The sequence below is a fragment of the Rattus rattus genome, chromosome 1, assembly GCF_011064425.1.
Source record: "Rattus rattus isolate New Zealand chromosome 1, Rrattus_CSIRO_v1, whole genome shotgun sequence".
Taxonomy (NCBI): domain Eukaryota; kingdom Metazoa; phylum Chordata; class Mammalia; order Rodentia; family Muridae; genus Rattus; species Rattus rattus.
Window position 1 is genome coordinate 154,621,055 of NC_046154.1, and position 16,603 is coordinate 154,637,657.

At 55.1% G+C, this 16,603-nt stretch overlaps 2 protein-coding genes and 2 non-coding genes across 4 annotated transcripts; 2 read left to right on the forward strand and 2 right to left on the reverse strand.

Annotated features, from left to right (window-relative positions):
- Positions 1-364: 364 nt before the first annotated feature.
- Gamt (guanidinoacetate N-methyltransferase) lies at positions 365-3,096 on the forward strand. Its single transcript, XM_032908081.1, has 6 exons — positions 365-625; positions 1,452-1,597; positions 1,702-1,765; positions 2,137-2,204; positions 2,337-2,447; positions 2,792-3,096. The coding sequence occupies exons 1-6, from the start codon at positions 445-447 to the stop codon at positions 2,930-2,932; spliced, it is 711 nt and encodes a 236-aa protein (XP_032763972.1). The 5' UTR covers positions 365-444; the 3' UTR covers positions 2,933-3,096.
- Positions 3,097-4,281: 1,185 nt separating this feature from the next.
- Positions 4,282-11,955, reverse strand: Ndufs7 (NADH:ubiquinone oxidoreductase core subunit S7). Its single transcript, XM_032908095.1, has 9 exons — positions 11,911-11,955; positions 11,597-11,776; positions 8,394-8,430; positions 7,688-7,753; positions 7,281-7,404; positions 6,079-6,258; positions 5,962-6,008; positions 5,063-5,151; positions 4,282-4,438 (listed from the first exon to the last, which is right to left on the reverse strand). Exons 2-9 carry the CDS (start codon positions 11,610-11,612, stop codon positions 4,341-4,343), a joined length of 657 nt encoding a protein of 218 aa, XP_032763986.1. The 5' UTR covers positions 11,613-11,776; positions 11,911-11,955; the 3' UTR covers positions 4,282-4,340.
- Positions 11,883-11,956, reverse strand: Trnan-guu. The gene has a single exon. It is a non-coding gene; the product is annotated as a tRNA-Asn (tRNA).
- Positions 11,957-12,078: 122 nt separating this feature from the next.
- Trnaf-gaa lies at positions 12,079-12,151 on the forward strand. The gene has a single exon. It is a non-coding gene; the product is annotated as a tRNA-Phe (tRNA).
- Positions 12,152-16,603: the final 4,452 nt, after the last annotated feature.

Below are 16,603 nucleotides of genomic sequence, written 5' to 3' on the forward strand. Positions count from 1 at the left end.
CCCCATCCATAGCAAAAGGTTGGACTCCTCCCCAGCCCACCACTGCAGGACCTATCCCATTCCATAGATCCGCCCCTCACAGAACTTTACTCCGGGTTCCAGCCAGTAGCCCCTACCCTGAGCACGCTCCACCCTGCCCTCAGACTCCATCCACCCAGGCCCAGCCCAGTACTAGGCTGGCCACACTCCTCGATCAAGGCCCAACCCTTTTCTAATAACTGGACCCTCCCTATCCCAGCAAGGCCCGCCCCAGCTAGTAGGCCCCGCCCACCCGGCCAAGCACTGGACTCCCTCAGGGCACACAGGTCCCGCCCCCGCCTCAGGCTCCCACCCACCCCAGTGCAAGGCTAAACTCCTCTTTGCAGAGGCGCCGCCCCACCCCGCCTCCTCCAGCCTGGTGGTTCCGCAGCCGTACTCTCCCGGCCTGGTGTGCACAGCCTCACCATGAGTTCTTCTGCAGCCAGCCCGCTTTTCGCGCCTGGCGAGGACTGCGGCCCCGCGTGGCGCGCGGCCCCCGCGGCCTATGATGCGTCTGACACGCACCTGCAGATCCTGGGCAAGCCAGTAATGGAGCGTTGGGAGACCCCCTACATGCATTCGCTGGCGGCTGCTGCTGCCTCCAGAGGTACTCTGCCCAGAAGAAACGGAGGCTACAGTTTAGGAGTGTAGGAGTTCCCATGCATGCTGCATGCCTCAGTTTCCTTACCTGAGGCACTGAGCTGCCTTGGGGTTACCTTGGCAGGGAAGGGAAGAGTGTTGGCAAAATGTGGACGCAGGCAAGAGAAGCCGGCTGGCTCCGAACTAGAACTTCCTCTCCTGGGGAAAAAGACTTCTACTTCCCGGAGCTGGGTTGGAGGGTGGATCTTCGGACCACAGCCTCGAGTGGAGCTTAGACACAGAGTGGAGGGGCGTGGGACTTGTGTGGGTCGGGAACCTCCGAGTTTCCCCAGGCTGTTGCTAAGAATAGCTTGGGAAAACGGAGCAGAGAGGCAGCTGTCCGGTGCTATGGCCCTGAACTTCTGGACGAGGAGTGGTGTCTGGGACACCCCAGCCTCAAACAGGTCAATAGCCAACGGGCTTCAAAGTTCACCCGGAGCACATGAGGACCTGGTATCAAGTGCAGAATGAAACATGGAGGGCTTACAGGTGTCGGGCCTCAGAACCAGGCTTGGCCCTTTCTAAACCCACAGTAGGGCCATAGCACAAATAGCGTGGGTGGGCATGGGCTCAGAGTCCAGGGATCCCTGGGGCCAAGCCCAAAAGCAGTGGCCAGTCCCTAGGCTCCCAGGCTCGCCGCTCTGATTGGCAGCTGGCCAGGGCCCACACTCTCTGTGCTACTTTGTTCTGTCCACCCACTGCTGGCTGGCTGTCCTTGAGGCATGTGTGAGCCAGGCCTCCCATCCAAGTCCCCCTCCCCCACCCAAGCCAGCTGTCGTGTTTTGTCCTCCTAGGGGGCCGGGTCCTGGAAGTGGGCTTTGGGATGGCCATTGCAGCCTCCAGGGTGCAGCAGGCCCCCATAGAGGAACACTGGATTATTGAATGCAACGACGGGGTCTTCCAGCGTCTACAAAACTGGGCCCTGAAGCAGCCACATAAGGTACCTTCTGTCACTGGAGAACAGGCTGGGAGTAACCCCCGGGACTGGGAGATCATGGGGGTCCAATGTGACCCCTAACCTCTCTTGTCCCTCCCCTCTCCAAGGTTGTTCCCTTGAAAGGCCTGTGGGAGGAGGTGGCGCCTACACTGCCTGATGGTCACTTTGATGGTGAGGGCACTTTGGGAGCCTGGCAAGGGGGTTGGCCTCTGGGTACTGCTTGGCAGCCTCTTGGGCTATCATACCCTCCTTAGCTCGGTGGAACTTGCCATCAAGAATGAGGACCAGAGTTTGATCCCCAGGATGCATGTGGTGTAAGGAGAGAATGGGTGCTCATAAGTTGTCCCCTACCCCAACAAATGCACCTCCAATGTGCACTGGGGACACAGCCTCCGGGAAAAGGCTCCACGAACTGGCTAGCAGAGGTGCTAAGGCAGCTGGGCGGGCTGGGCAGTTTGGCCTCCAAGGCCATGGGATAGGTGGGATGAAGCTTGGGCAAGGCTGTGCCAGCCCTGACTGGCAGGCCTGTGTTCACACTACAGGGATTCTATACGACACATATCCACTGTCTGAAGAGACCTGGCACACTCACCAGTTCAACTTTATTAAGGTGGGACTGCAGGGCCGGGGACTGTGGGCCTTGGACGGTCAGGTGGGCAGGGTGTGATATCTACAGACCAGCAGCTCTCTGCCCATGGTCCCTCCACCCCTTCCTGTCCATGGCCTTTCTCTCTCTCTGCAGACTCATGCTTTCCGCTTGCTGAAGCCCGGGGGTATCCTCACTTACTGCAACCTCACGTCCTGGGGGGAACTCATGAAGTCCAAGTACACAGACATCACTGCCATGTTTGAGGTACGCTACCTGATAGCAAGTGGGGGCTCCGACCCAAAAGCCTGGCAGTGGCCCGGCAAGTGTGGTGTTGAGACCCATGACATGGGGGAGAGGTCCAGTCAGGGCTTCTGTGCAGCCCTACCTACTGCTCTCTGCCTGTGGGGTGGTGCCTGAGAGATGCCCTCCAGGGCCAGCAGGACAGCTTCCCTTCAGTGCTTGCTCGAGAGGCCTACAGCAGGCCTGTGCAAGGATGCTGGTCTGAGACACAGCTGAGGTCATCAGGAAACTGTTGCCTGCATAGAATTCACACTCACACTAGGCCCTGTCCCCCATCATCAGTGGTGACCTGTGACCCCTCCCTACAGGAGACTCAGGTGCCTGCACTGCTGGAAGCTGGCTTCCAGAGAGAAAACATCTGCACAGAGGTGATGGTGCTGGTGCCCCCAGCCGACTGCCGCTACTATGCCTTCCCTCAGATGATCACACCCCTGGTCACCAAGCACTGAGCGGCTGGCCCAGGGCTACAAGGAGAATATGTCCTCCTTAGTGCCTTTGTAGCTGGAGTGTGGGCTCCAGCCTCTCCACTATCCCTGCAGTGTGACATCCTAACCTCTGCCTGGTACGGCCATCTCCCCAGAGCTCAGGAGTAAAATAAATGCTACCAAGACTAGTAGTGGGTTGGCTGGCGGTGAGCCGGAGGTGAGGCCCGCATCTGGTTCAGAGCCTGCCTCTCCCTGCCTCCATAGATGTGGCTATTCCATCACTGGTGCTCAGTGCCCCGACCCACCCAGACATGACCAATCAACCATTGTCTGTTTTCAACAGTGGCCCAGGAAGAGTCTGGGGTCTCACCAGGGTCAGGGTAGGGAGAGCCTCCACGGGCCCCAGCCCAGCACACAGCAAGTCATGCAACCCTCGTGGCACAGCCCTACTCTGAACATCTCTGGTACCAAATCTGCTGAGTGGGTCCACACTGTGGGGTTCACCCTGCAGCCCACCCCTGCGTGACCCTTGGAGGGTCTGCCCAGCTCTTCACTTCAGGCTGTTGTCCTGTCGCCAGCCAGCTCCTGGAGACCTCTGCTCGCACCCAGCCCTCTGCCAGGGAAACCCTCCCTACAGCTTCCCACAGACTCTCCCTGGCAGGAAGGCTGGCTAGGGTCAGCATTCAAGGCGGGGAGCACTGTTCTCTTGGCCTGGAGAACCTCCACATTAACAGGTTTGTCTTAAAGCTGCCTTGGAGTAGGATATGGTGAGGCACCTGGGACCCCCACACTCGGGAGGCAGAGGCAGGCAGTCTGGGGTTCCAGGTCAGCCGGGGCTGCACAGAGAAACCCCATCTCAAAAGACAAAGGCTCCTCTTGACTGGGCAGCCTCACCTGACCCTCTCACCCAAGTCCTGGGTGTGCCACCCCAGTCCAGCAACAGACAATGCTGGCTCCCAGACTCATCCCTGTCCCAGTGGGGCCTTTGAGAGCCACAGAATGGAGATCTGCAGGACAGGAAGGCTGAGCCATGAAACACTCTAGGCTGACGCTCTGCAGAGGGCACTCTGCTGGGTCTCCTCCTCCTCCTCCCAGGAGTTGACAGCTCCTGAAGGGCAGCTGGCAGAGACGTGTCTTCTACTCGAGAGGAGACCTATTACCCTTCCTTACTCAGAGGTGGGCAGTGACTGGTCTGAGCTGCACGTGGGCAGAGGCCACAAGGCTCAGATGTGAGTGGACAAGTCGCAGAGTGAGGGGCCACAGCCTGTTGCACACAGCTAGGCCCTCAGGGCCCAGAGTCTTCACAGAGGGTGCAGAACCGCGCCTCATCTGCCACCTGAGTGCTGGGCCAGAGTCCACACAGAGCACACAACTGGATCAGGGCGGGTTTATTCACAGGGATTTCGGGATCCTCACGTCCAGCCTGGCAGCTCTACCTGCGGTACCAGATCTTCAGCTTCTGTTCGCGCTTGATCTTCCGCTGCAGCTGCAAGATGCCGTAGAGCAGCGCCTCGGCCGTGGGCGGGCAGCCTAGGGGCACACGCAGTTGACACCCCACCATCTGCCTCCACCTGCCCACATGGAGGACTCTCGGGGTACCCCGGGGTTGGCTTCAAAGGGACAAGGGTCCTTGTGCCAGGCCTTCTGACACCCACTTCATCCCTGAGCTACCCATGGCTCCACAGGGAAAAGGGCCAAGTTGTGACCCTGGAGACCAGCCTGGTCCTCAGGAACACTCACAAAAGTGGGACCACTTGGTCGGGGAGATGGGCTCGGGCTAAGGGCCAGGAGGCAGCTTGAGATTCCAGGTCTCAGAATGCCAGACGCCTCCGGACTGCACCCTGGACCCTCCCTCCCTATCCAGCTGTCCCCTGCTGCCCAGCAGCCTGCTGACAGAGAGCCTTACAGGGCAGGGACCACACAGGTAAGACAGACAGAACCTCTAAAAGACCCTGCAGCGCAGCTAAGCTGAGGCCCATGCAGGGCGGCAGAGGAAGGGGAGCACACCCTTGGGGACAGTGGGACAAAGGCAAGGCACGGTCCATCTGGCTCTCTGCTCTGTAGGACACAGGAGACATCAAGGTCTCCTACCCAGGCTGGCCCTGCAGCTTGGAGACGATGTCTGGTGTGACAGGGCAGGGCGGCTGATCTCACCTGGCACATAGATGTCCACTGGCACAATTCGGTCACAGCCACGAACAACCGAGTAGGAGTAGTGGTAGTAGCCACCGCCATTGGCACAGCTGGGGAGAGAGTGGTGAGGCAGTTCAGATGCATGGCCACCAGGCCAGCCCACACCCCACACCCTGGCACTGGCTGAGGGAAAGGGATTTCCAGAACCTTCACAGAACATGCTGCATACTGGGTTCGAGGAGCCACTGATAACCTCACAGAAAAGTGCACTCAACCAAAGTGGTTCTGATGACAGACCTGGGGTGGAACTGTGGGATCTAAGGTGGCCTCGCAAAGGGCTGGAGTGGAACCAGCCTGTCTCCTGTGGGTGACAGGAGTGCAGTATGGTATGGGTTACTTTGTGCTGGGGATGGACCCCAGGGCCCTGCACGCGTGAGCCCCTGATAGCCCAACCACTGTCCACTTCTCCTTCGCTTTGAGACGGGTCTCGCTGCTATGCAGTTCAAGATGACCTTGATCTCACAGGGATCTGACTAACTCTGCCTCCGAGAGAGCTGGCCACCATACCCAGGTTTGTTTTGTAAAGATTGGATTGTCAGGCGCTAGTGTCACAGGCAGTTGTGGGCCTCTGTGTGGGCGCCAAGGTTCAGGGTGGTTCCCAAGCGGCTGGACTGATGTACAGAGCACAGAAGGAGGGCACTCGCCTGGCGGCACAGGGACCTGGGCTCCATGCCTGCATTTACTAACCAATGAGCAACTTACAGCTGCTGAAGAGACTGAGGAGAGGGAGATGAGGGAGTGGAGGAAGAGCCTTGGGCTGCCTGGAGCCTTTCCTGTCTACAGAGGAGAGCTGGGAGGAAGGTGACAGCTGGGGACCCTGGGGGTGGGCCCTGCTCCCTTCGGCAGCTGAGCACACTCACCTCCCCATGGACACCACATAGCGGGGTTCGGGCATCTGGTCGTACACCTACAAGACACACAGGTCAGATGCCTGCAGGTGGAGAGGCAGCAGAAGGAGCCAAGGGGACCAGAAGTACCTTGCGGAGTGCTGGAGCCATCTTGTTGGTGAGCGTGCCAGCTACGATCATCACGTCAGCCTGGCGTGGGCTGGCACGGAACACCACACCAAAGCGGTCCATGTCATAGCGCGGGGCAGCCATGTGCATCATCTCCACGGCACAGCACGCCAAGCCAAAGGTCATAGGCCACAGGGAGCTCTACAGGACACCGACAATCAGCCATGTCCAGGCCTGTCCCTCCACCTCACCAGGGCAGTGACACTGAGGGCTTGTAAGCACCTGAGGCTAGTGGCTGCCCTACGTCCAGGACTCCAAGTAGCACCCAGGCCTAGCTGCTGCTCTGGCCATCATGAATAACCCCGCTGATGTCTTTGGCTCAACTGTCCCTCAGGAATCTCCTGGGACTGACTGGCCGCCCTCAATGTCTCTGTCCTCTGTGCTTAAGCTCCTCATGGATCCAGTCAGCCCTGTACCTGCGTCTGGTCCCAGCAGTGGGCACCCTGTCCTGGCAGCTTCAGGCTCCAGCAGGGTACCCACTAGAAAGAGCCTTGGGCACAGCACCGGACAGCAGGGCAGGCCATGCCTGTCAATGGGCACCGAGGCACGGGAGCCAAGCACAGCTGCCCAGCGACTGTGAAGTAGACATCAGAATGCACATGACAGGGCATAAGGTGTAAGGACAACTGAGGACAGATGGAGAGGGAGGTCACCCATGTGCTTTGCAGAGGACCCACAGCTCGCCCGCCTCTGCCATGAGAGGAATTTTTAAAGCCAGGCACAGTGGCTGCTTTCATTTCAGCAGGCAGGCAGGGCTCTATACAAGGCCAGACTGACTTACACAGGAAGTTCCGAGGCAGTCAGGGCTATGCAGAGACCCTGTCTCAAAAAACAGATCCACTGCAGAACAATGAATGAATAAAAGGGGCATTTTTATCAGCAGCTGAGACGGCGCAATGAGCACAGGTGGTTGCCACCGAGCCTGACAACCTGAGCTGCATCCTGGAACCAAGTGGTGGAAGGAGAGGGTTGAATCCTGCAAGTTATCCCTGACCTCTACACCCATGCTATGGTGCATAAACACGCAGGTGCACATGAGCGTGCACACATGCACACATGCGCACTTTGCTGAGGGTCCAGATCACCCTGAGTGGAGGCTGCAGGAGCAGGCAGGCCCTTAGAAGGGAGCCCTGAGGAGGGTCAAGTCTGACAGGAGGACTTACCCGGCGCGCCCAGTTGATGAGGTCATCCAGCTTGGTCACTACATACTCGGCCCGGCTTCTGGGAAGATGGGAGGGCTTAGGGACCACGGCTCCAGCTCCAGCCTTGGACACGGCAGACTGTGTGCTAAGGGCAAAGCAGGTGGGCATGGGGACAGTTAGCCAGGGGCCCCCAGTGTCCCTGTCCTGGGACCCAGTGGGGAGGGACAGACAGGATCCCAAGGCAGAACCGCACCACCCTGGGGGCCCACAAGGCCCACACTAGCCTGGGCAACAGAGAATGGAGGAGCAGTCACACTAGGGAGGTAAGATCCAAAGCCAGGGCCACATGTAGGGTTGGAGTCCAGGCAGCAGTCAAAAGTCAGAGCTCTAGAAGCCAGCGTGTAGACCCTTCTCAGAGCATGGATTACCTGCTCGGGCTCCCAGTGGCTGCCACACTCTGGTGGGCTCTGCGCAGCTGGGCCACTGTGCCTGGGCTGGAGAAACAAACAGGGGAGACACTGAGAGGTCACCGGGACCCAATCAGCAGTTGCTTGTCACCACCACCATCTCTACCCAACACAGGTGGCTTCCCTGCCCACCCACGGTCTCCTGCTCATCTCCAGGCTGCCCTGCTCTTTCATAGGGACAATGCTGCCACCGTCCTTGGTGACAACTCAGACGTAAACAGAGCCTCTTTGCTTCTAAAAACTTCCAGCTGGTGAAAAGGTTGTCAAATGTCAAAACGAGGAGCCACTGGGATGCTGTGCTTCAGCCCAGGAGACAGCTGGAAGCTCCCCTGGGCTGGTGACCTTCGCAGCACTGCCACAGGGCAGCCAGCCTGTGGAGGCCCAGCTGGCAGGCTCACAGAACACCTTGTTGGGACAGGCGGTGCCATTTCCTTCAAGGGCCCCAAGCCTGTGGACGACACTGTCCTGCCTTGGCCATTGCCCTCCCAGACAGACACACCATGTGAGGACAGCAGGACGCCCCACTGAACCTACTGTGCAATCCTCACCACGCAGTCCCTTCCCGAGACACTGCTGGTGACCCTCCCAGCTCCAAGCCCTGCAGTTCCAGGCTGTTTGCTAATACCCAGATGGATCTAGCCTTGTGACAAACAGGCCACACACTCACCGCAGACCCAGGATCCGTACAGAGAGCAAGCCAGGAGCTAGAGAGAAAAGCACAGAGCTCTGAGCTGTGGGCAGCACCAGCTTGGGCCCAGCAGTTTAGTCCCCAGGAGGCGTCCATGTTCCAGTCCCAGCCCTTCCCTGGAGGGCTCCAGCATACCCTCCCTCTCATCCTTTGCTCACATTCTACACCAAGTCGCCTTTTTTTTTTTTTTTTTTTTTTTTTTTGGTTCTTTTTTTTCAGAGCTGGGGACCGAACCCAGGGCCTTGCGCCTCCTAGGCAAGCGCCTCTACCACTGAGCCAAATCCCCAACCCGTCGCCTTCCCTTATAAGTACTCTCCCTCTGCCTCCCATGTCTCACTTCTCCACCCAGGACCCCAACCAGCTGCTCCTGAACAACCTGCACACAGCAGGCCCTTTCCACACATCAGGGCTCAACCTAAGGGGATTTTTCAGAAGGAAAAAACTGGAAGCAGGAAGAGAAACATGGCAGGCAGCTTTGAGGCCAGGATGTGTGGCCATGCCCTACACTACTTACACCCCCATGTGTTGGAACCTTCATCCTCGCACCTCAGAATGCAACTGTATGCCTGAGTGCGTCACCCCAGCACGTCAGAATGGAATGTGACTGTATGCACAAGCCTCTCCAGAGGTGAAAAGGCTATGATGAGGTCACTGAGATGTGCCAGAGGTAGCAGGACGGCTAGTCTTTGTTAGGGAGGGTGTGAGCCAGGTCTGAAGATGTGCCACTGTCTGTCTTCCTAGCACTTCCGAGGCTGAGGCGGGGTGATGCAAGTCCTACAACAGCCTGGCTTGCCCTGGAACAGCTTCCAGAAAACCCCGAACAGCATTGAAAAACACAAAAACAAACAAAGCCAACCCTGGGTAGGGTATGTAGAGATAAATAGGAGGTCAGCCTCATGGGGACAGAGGGGATGACATCTGTGAGCTCACCAAACGCCAGCCCAGTGACTCTCTGACCTTGGACTCCAAAATTCCAGGAGTACAGGATAAATTTCTGTCATCTGGGGCTGGGCTGGCCTTGAATCCCAGCACTCAGGAAGCAGAGCAAGGTAGAGCTCTGTGAGTTCCGGTCAGCCAGAGCTACATAGCAAGATCCTTTCTTGGAAGGAAAAAGTGGAAGGGGGTCTCATCTGGGACTGCTCCTCCATGACAGAAAGGTGGGACTGGGAGAGGTACACCCACCAAGACATGGGGGTTATCCTGCCTTCGACACTGGGGGCTGCGTTGATGGCTGCTTTCCACGTTCCTTCTTTAACCTCAGCCCTCCTCATTCTGACTTCAGCCTTGCTCAGAGCTACTGCTTCCCAAGGTCACGACTGCTTGGACCAAAGACAGACTCCTGTAGACTCTAGACTTTCTGCCTGAGCGGTACACAGCAGGCCCTGGTCTTCCCCGTCTGAAAACTCAAAGCTTTGGATAAACTTACAGCAAAGTAAATGCACTACTAAGTGGTTGGAGGGGCCAGCAGCAGGCTGTTGTTTTAACTGGCACAGGGTCTCTCTATGTTACCCAAGCTGCCTCTGAACTCTGACCTCAGGATAGCCTCTTGAGCAGCTAGGACTGCATGAAGGCACATCAGGCCTGGCTCGGACAAGACTTAGGTGCTGTCATGCTGAGAATGAAATGTGGGCCCTTGAACACATTCAGTGAGTGCCTTAATTATGGATCACATCTCCAGGCCCCTCCTCTTCCTGCCTTTTAAAATGGTCTTACTATGTATCCTTGGTTAGCCTAGAACTCACAAAAACCCCAAATTCCCATCTTCTGAAGCTAGGATCCAGTATAGCCCAAGCTAGGTTCATCCTGCCTCAGCCTCCCATGGATTGGGATCACAGCTGTACCGCACAATGCCTTACAGCAAACATCATCTTTGTTGCCTCTAAGGTGTTAGTTTCTCCTTCAAATTGGACTATAGTAAGGTCTATTAACTGTCACCGGCAAGCTCACAGCTGAGCCTGAGTGAATTCAGAAACCAGCAGTCAACACCACAAATCCATGCCCTCCACTCTTCAAGGGATCCACATCACAGCTTGGCCAGACACAGCGATGGGGTCTATAACCCGAGAACGGGAGACTGGCAGGAACATTATGACTTATCGGAAGACCCTATCTTTAAAAGAAAATATAGGGGTTGGGGATTTAGCTCAGTGGTAGAGCGCTTGCCTAGGGAAGCTTAAGGCCCTGGGTTGGGTCCCCAACCAAAAAAAAAAAAAAAAAAAGAACCAAAAAAAAAAAAAAAGAAAGAAAGAAAGAAAATATACTGTTGGGCATAGTAGCATAAACCTGTCATTCTAGTACTTGGGGATAGAGCCTGGAAGATCATGCTTCCAAAGTCAGCCTCTAATACATGAGATTCTGTCTCAAAAATAGGCATCTGGGGCTGGAGTTCTGTTGGCAGAGTCCTTGCCTAGCATGCACCATGTCCTTAGGTTCCATCCCTGGGGCTGTGTGAATGGACATGGTGGTGCACACCTGTCATCCCAGCACTAGTGGTGAAGGCAGGTCACCATCAAGCTTTCAAAATCACTCTCAGTATACAGTGAGTTTGAGGCCAACCTGTGATTCATCAGACACTGTCTCAAAGCAGCAGCAAAACACACATGGAGTGTTCTGCCTGAGTTCTCCCATTTCTTATGTTAACAGTGCTACCCGCTAGGCGATGCTTGGCAACTGTCGCTCAAGTCTACCAAATTGCATTGGCGTTTAATCCCTGTTCGTAAAGAGAAAGACACCATAACTTCGGCAGGGAAATTGAGGCATCTGCTCTAGTTGCCCTAGCTGTCCAGGGCGGTGATGAAGGTGAAAGAGCCACAGGGTGAGTGCCCTAAGTGTCCTGGGCCTCTTCCCGTCCCACTGTCTGTGCTTCAGGGTCATTAGCTGGGCTCCTGCAATCAGTCTCCTGAGGTTGAGAGATATACAGGCCTCAGCGTCCACAACTACAATCTGCTGCAGTAATGAGAGGCCTGGAACTTGCTAGGTAGACCAGACAGAACTGTGTGAAGTGGATTCAAACACACTTCGGCCCAATCCTAGACCCCGACACTATCGCGGGCTGGGTTCTGACCTATAGGTCTCTCTGCGATCCCAACGCCTGTCAATACCGGGCTTGGGCTCAAAGGTCCCCGAAGCCCAGCTCGAGGCCCAGGACTGCGCCACTACCCCGATCTCAGATCTTCACTCACCCGCCAGCGCCGCCATCTTGGCCTCGGCCTTCAGACAACCTCTGTGGTCCGTCTTCCAAAGAGTTCCGGTTCTGGTCCAACGCCCAAATAGACACCAGCGGAAACCGGAACCACAAACTGAGCGGTTCCGACCCGCTTTTTTCCTGTGATCGCGCCCGAGCAGTGTACACAACCGTCCTCCTGTGACAAACAGGAAACAGACAAAAGAAAAAACTTCTATTTTACTCAAATTAGGGGACAAAAAGGGTAATTACTCAAATTAGGGGACAAAAAGGGTAATCATAGTCGTCCCTGGGTGGGCTCGAACCACCAACCTTTCGGTTAACAGCCGAACGCGCTAACCGATTGCGCCACAGAGACGACATTGTGAAGCTTTCTATAGTATAAACCTACGAGGTTTAACTCATGAGGTGTGAAGTGCGCTTGCGCACAGGAGCAATGGCACGGGGCGGAGACCGAGCAGTGCTGACGTCCTGCACGCAGCCAAAATAGCTCAGTTGGGAGAGCGTTAGACTGAAGATCTAAAGGTCCCTGGTTCGATCCCGGGTTTCGGCAGAGGTTTTTTTTTTATCTCATCGACCAATGTCTCCTGTTTTTGAGATTTTGATTCGTTTTGACCCACAGTGTTGAATTCCTCCAATCCAATGTTGAACTTTTAAGTTCTGTTCAGACGTTAGCAACCAGTCCTATATTCTTCGACTGGTAGGGCTAAAGCCATTACTGATTATGAAATATAAAAATATCACGGTAAATTGTTACACATCTGTCAGTCTAGCACTCCAGAGAAGCAGGAGGATGTGTACCAGATTACGTTCTTTCTCTCAGAAAGCCAATATTAGTATAGTTATTGATATTGATGTTGTTAAATAACACTTTTTAAATCCTCAGCAGTTAAGAGCATTCAATTCCCAGCATCCCATAATCTTCTAAAACTCCAATTCCAGGGTCTCTGATGCCTCTTCTGACCTCTCCAGGCACCAGGCATGCATGCAGTCAAAACGTCCACACATACGAAACAAAACAAAACAAAAAAAGCAAATTGAATCAAATCTAGGAGGTTTGTGAGCACTTTCTCCTATCATGCAGAGGACCCTGGTTCCACCCTGGCACCACATAAGCAGGGCACGTGTGGCATGTCTGTCATCCTATCACTGGGGAGGTTGAGGCAGTAGAGCTAGGAGTCCTTGGCCAGTCAAGGCCAGCCACGGTAATGATAATGATGATGATGTTGGTGGTGGTGATGGTGATGATGATGGCTGGAACTATAGTTCCGTGGGTAAAAGCAGTCGGCTGCCAGATCTACTGCCTGAGCTAGATCTCTAGATCCCACAAGGTGGCAGGAGAGACCTGACTGGAAAAGTTGTTCCAGGCATGAGTACAACTGGCTCAGGCTTTGCATTTGCATGAGCGCTCGAGCGTGTGCACATGTGCGCGTGCACACTGCACACACACACACACACACACACACACACACACACACACACACACACACACGCTATCCCTGCCTCTCAGCCCCAGAGCTTGGCTTGGCACGAAGGGGCGTAAGAGGGCTGTTATTTGGTAGGAAGTCAGTAACGCCTTGGTTGGAGCCTTATTTTCCGCATTTTTAAACTGAATAGACTCATACGCACTTAGCACACTCTTCCGTTAATTTCCCTTTTTGTAAGGATTTATTTATTATAGGTTGTGTGAGTGTTTCTGTGTGTGTGCGTGTTTGTGTGCATGTGTGTGTGCATGTGCATGTTACAAGGCTGGGTGTGGTTGGAGAGAGCTGTGGACTTTCAGGATTTTTTCCTTTGCTTGCTTTTGAGTCAGAGCTTCACTTTTTAGCCCAGGCTGGCCTTCAGCTCACAGGCCTCTCTCTGGCTTCAGTCCTACCCTGCCCATCTAGAGTTTTAGATTTACAGAAAACTTACAAAGATGGTTCAGAGACACCTACGTAGAACACAGCCTGCTGAGCCATATTAGATGTTAAATACTTCATGTGTGTGTGAGATCTGCCGAGGCTGTAGATCATCATTGTACACACTGGTCAGGTTCTCTGTGCTTGAAACACAGCGACCCATCCCCTTCAGTGTGCTGGACCACACTGGACACCCTCTACCCTGGGTTTCCCTCACTTTCTCCCTGGTGTCCTTGCAATGCTGGCTCCACAAAGGTGCTGGTTACTCAGCAGCCTCAGACCTGTGTGAGCAGATCTCTGTGAATTTGAAGCCAGCCTGGATTTCATAGACCAGGACAGCCAAAGCTGTGCAGAGACACAGATCTTGTCTCAAGATAGAAACAAAGAGACAGAGTGACTAAGACAGAGTAGATTCAAGGCCACCTTGCGTTACATAGTGTTTGAGACACACTTGGGACTAAACAGTGGGAGAGGCAGCCATGCAGCTGAGTATATTAGAGACACTTGCCACCAAGCCTGACTACCTATGTTCCAACCCACATAGGCAAAGATGTCCTTCGACCTACACAGACACACAGACACACAGACACACAGACACACAGACACACACACACACACACACACACACACTCACACACAGAGCCATTCCTGCTTGCCCTTCTCCCTCACGCACAATAAATGCAGTACATTCTAGAGGAGGATGGGCTATGGCTTGGTTCCCACGTGCCACATGAAGGGTGGGCACAAACAAGGTTTTGGTTCATCTCCAGCACTGCCTAAGTCCAGATGAGTCCAGGGCCTTTGGCCTGACGATGTCTTCTGTGCCCAACCTCTGAGGTACTGTCAATTGCTCCCTCATGATCCCCTGATCTGCAGGAACCAACCATGAGTCTGTCACCAGGCTCTGGGCAGCATGCTGTAGCTGTGGCCTGTGGAGGATTGATCAGTGTGTCCAGCTGCCTGACAGATGGACAGCAGTCAGGCAGACAGTGTAGTGTCCAGGAAGCCAGAGCTTCAAGGACTGCACAGGAACAGATCAGGAGAGAATGAAAGGGCAGATGGGGCTTCCTCAACAGCCATGGGCAAAAAGGTTGGGGACGATGGGATAGGAAGTGATGAGGATGAAGGGGAAGAGGAGGAAGGAAGAGGAGGGGTAGATGGGGAGGGTCACTTCCCATTTTCTCAGCATGGCACAGCATCAAAGATACACTTGCTAGCGTGCCAGGCTGTTGGGATCCTTATGTCTCTGCTGACCACCCATTGCTTCTTGAGGGGGACTATGAATCTTTTTACCCTGTGGTGCCAGGGTCTCTGGTGCCTGGAGACACGGGGTTAAGGTCCCCAAGATACAGGTGGGAAAATACCACTAGATGGCACCAGGGGGCTTAGGCATTGTAGGGAAGGGGTGGGGAATACCAACCTGCAGAAGAGGCCTCAGGCCCATCTCCACAGAGGGCGGGAGGAGAGGCCTCTTACTGACTTGCATCCTAGTTGTTGGACAATGCATAATGTCTAGGGAACGTGTCCACTTCAACCAGGGACATTCCGTCATATAGGCTGGCCAGTGATGCCCCTATCATCAACTATAGGGCCTCGGATGGCCCGTAAATGACCCATCTGGTGTCAGGTCTGAGGCCCTGAGCACAGGGCTCATGAGTCATGGAGGGCGTGGGGGCACTGACAAGACAGGGGTGAGTGAATCATATCTTGGCCCCTCCAAAGCAGCCAGATCATAACCCAAGATGTAAGTCCCCAACTAGAGATAGAAATGTGGCCTCCGGACAAGTTGAAATACAGGCCATCGTCACCCTCAGGATGCAGGGCTTTTTTTTTTTTTTTTTTTTTTTTTTTTTCGGGGCTGGGGACCAAACCCAGGGCCTTGCCCTTGCTAGGCAAGTGCTCTACCGCTGAGCTAAATCCCCAACCCCAGGATGCAGGGCTTTTAAAGGTGTTTAAGGCGCTCAACGGTGAGAACACTGCAGGCCCTGACTGAATCTGTGACCATTGTGTCTGTCTCCAGGATGGCCAGCGTGGGGTTCCCAGGACAACAGCTGCGTGTTGTTTGCCCAGGCTCAGCACACGGGCAGGCAGCAGTGGGGCACTGTCAGCCAGGTGAAGTGCCACTCTGATGCGAGACAAGCCTATTCTGGGGAGAACCAACTAAGGCCATCATCAGGTGCACAGCACACTGAAGGGGAAATGCACGGGGCTCCTTGCCATTCTGAAAGGCCTCCCACTCCCTGCCAGAGCTGGACATGGACCAAGGGCAGGTCCACTTTCCAGTGACAACAAGAAGCACCAGGTCTCTTCTCGTCATTCTGCTCAGAGGCCCTGACAGCAATATTCTGACACCTCAAATCCAGTGTCCCTTCCACAAGTGACCCCTGTGGGTGGCAGGACAAGTTGCAGCCTAAACCAGGCCTTTGACCTGCTATGCCCCCACCCCCAATTTCAACAGATGGTGGAGTGTGAGTGTAGAGGCCAGCAGACAATGCTGCCTTGTCGGACCTGTCCTGACAGGCCACCTGTCCTGTACCGTCCTGGCACAGTAAGCTGTTGGATGCAGGTGTCTCAAGTGACACTTAATCATTGCCATTGAGCCCATGTCCCCATCTCACTCCAGATGGCCACAAGTGTGAAGGCATCCATGTGTTCCCTATCCAGTAACCAAGCCCCTGGCTGAAGTGTCCCTGTGGGGCTTTGTGGCTGACAGGCACAGCTCAGCTCAGCACCATCCACTGCTGCAATGGCTCCATCCTTGTTCCTGGGAGACAGCGTCCACACAGCCACCATGAGTCCATGCACACAGTATGGCAGCAGTGTGGGAATCTGCCTTTTCCTGCTATCATGCCCACCATCCCCAGCCCAGGAGGTTTGTGGGGGGGACCAGGCTAGAAGTCGATGGCCGCCCTGGGTAGATTCAGTGCTTGGCTATGTGGGGACGGGGGGGGGGCCCTGAGTGCAGCTGGCCTGTCCATCCTTGCAAGACTATACAGTCACCGGTAGACAAAAGTGTTCCCACCCTCCTAACATCTCCCACCTGCAAAGACTGCTGCTGCAAGGGTCCCTACCTCCTGCTCACCACACAGGAGTGGCAGAAGATT

What these genes read in the sequence shown, in the direction of transcription:
- Gamt (XM_032908081.1), top strand. Translation starts at nt 445, where the DNA reads ATGAGTTCTTCTGCAGCCAGCCCGCTTTTCGCGCCTGGCGAGGACTGC. An exon ending in GGCTGCTGCTGCCTCCAGAG is followed by an intron (nt 626 to 1,451) that starts GTACTCTGCCCA and finishes TTGTCCTCCTAG; the next exon opens with GGGGCCGGGTCCTGGAAGTG. An exon ending in ACCAGTTCAACTTTATTAAG is followed by an intron (nt 2,205 to 2,336) that starts GTGGGACTGCAG and finishes CTCTCTCTGCAG; the next exon opens with ACTCATGCTTTCCGCTTGCT.
- Ndufs7 (XM_032908095.1), bottom strand. An exon ending in GTACGGATCCTGGGTCTGCG is followed by an intron (nt 7,754 to 8,393) that starts GTGAGTGTGTGG and finishes TTGTTTCTCCAG; the next exon opens with CCCAGGCACAGTGGCCCAGC. An exon ending in GCCACTGGGAGCCCGAGCAG is followed by an intron (nt 7,405 to 7,687) that starts GTAATCCATGCT and finishes CTTTGCCCTTAG; the next exon opens with CACACAGTCTGCCGTGTCCA.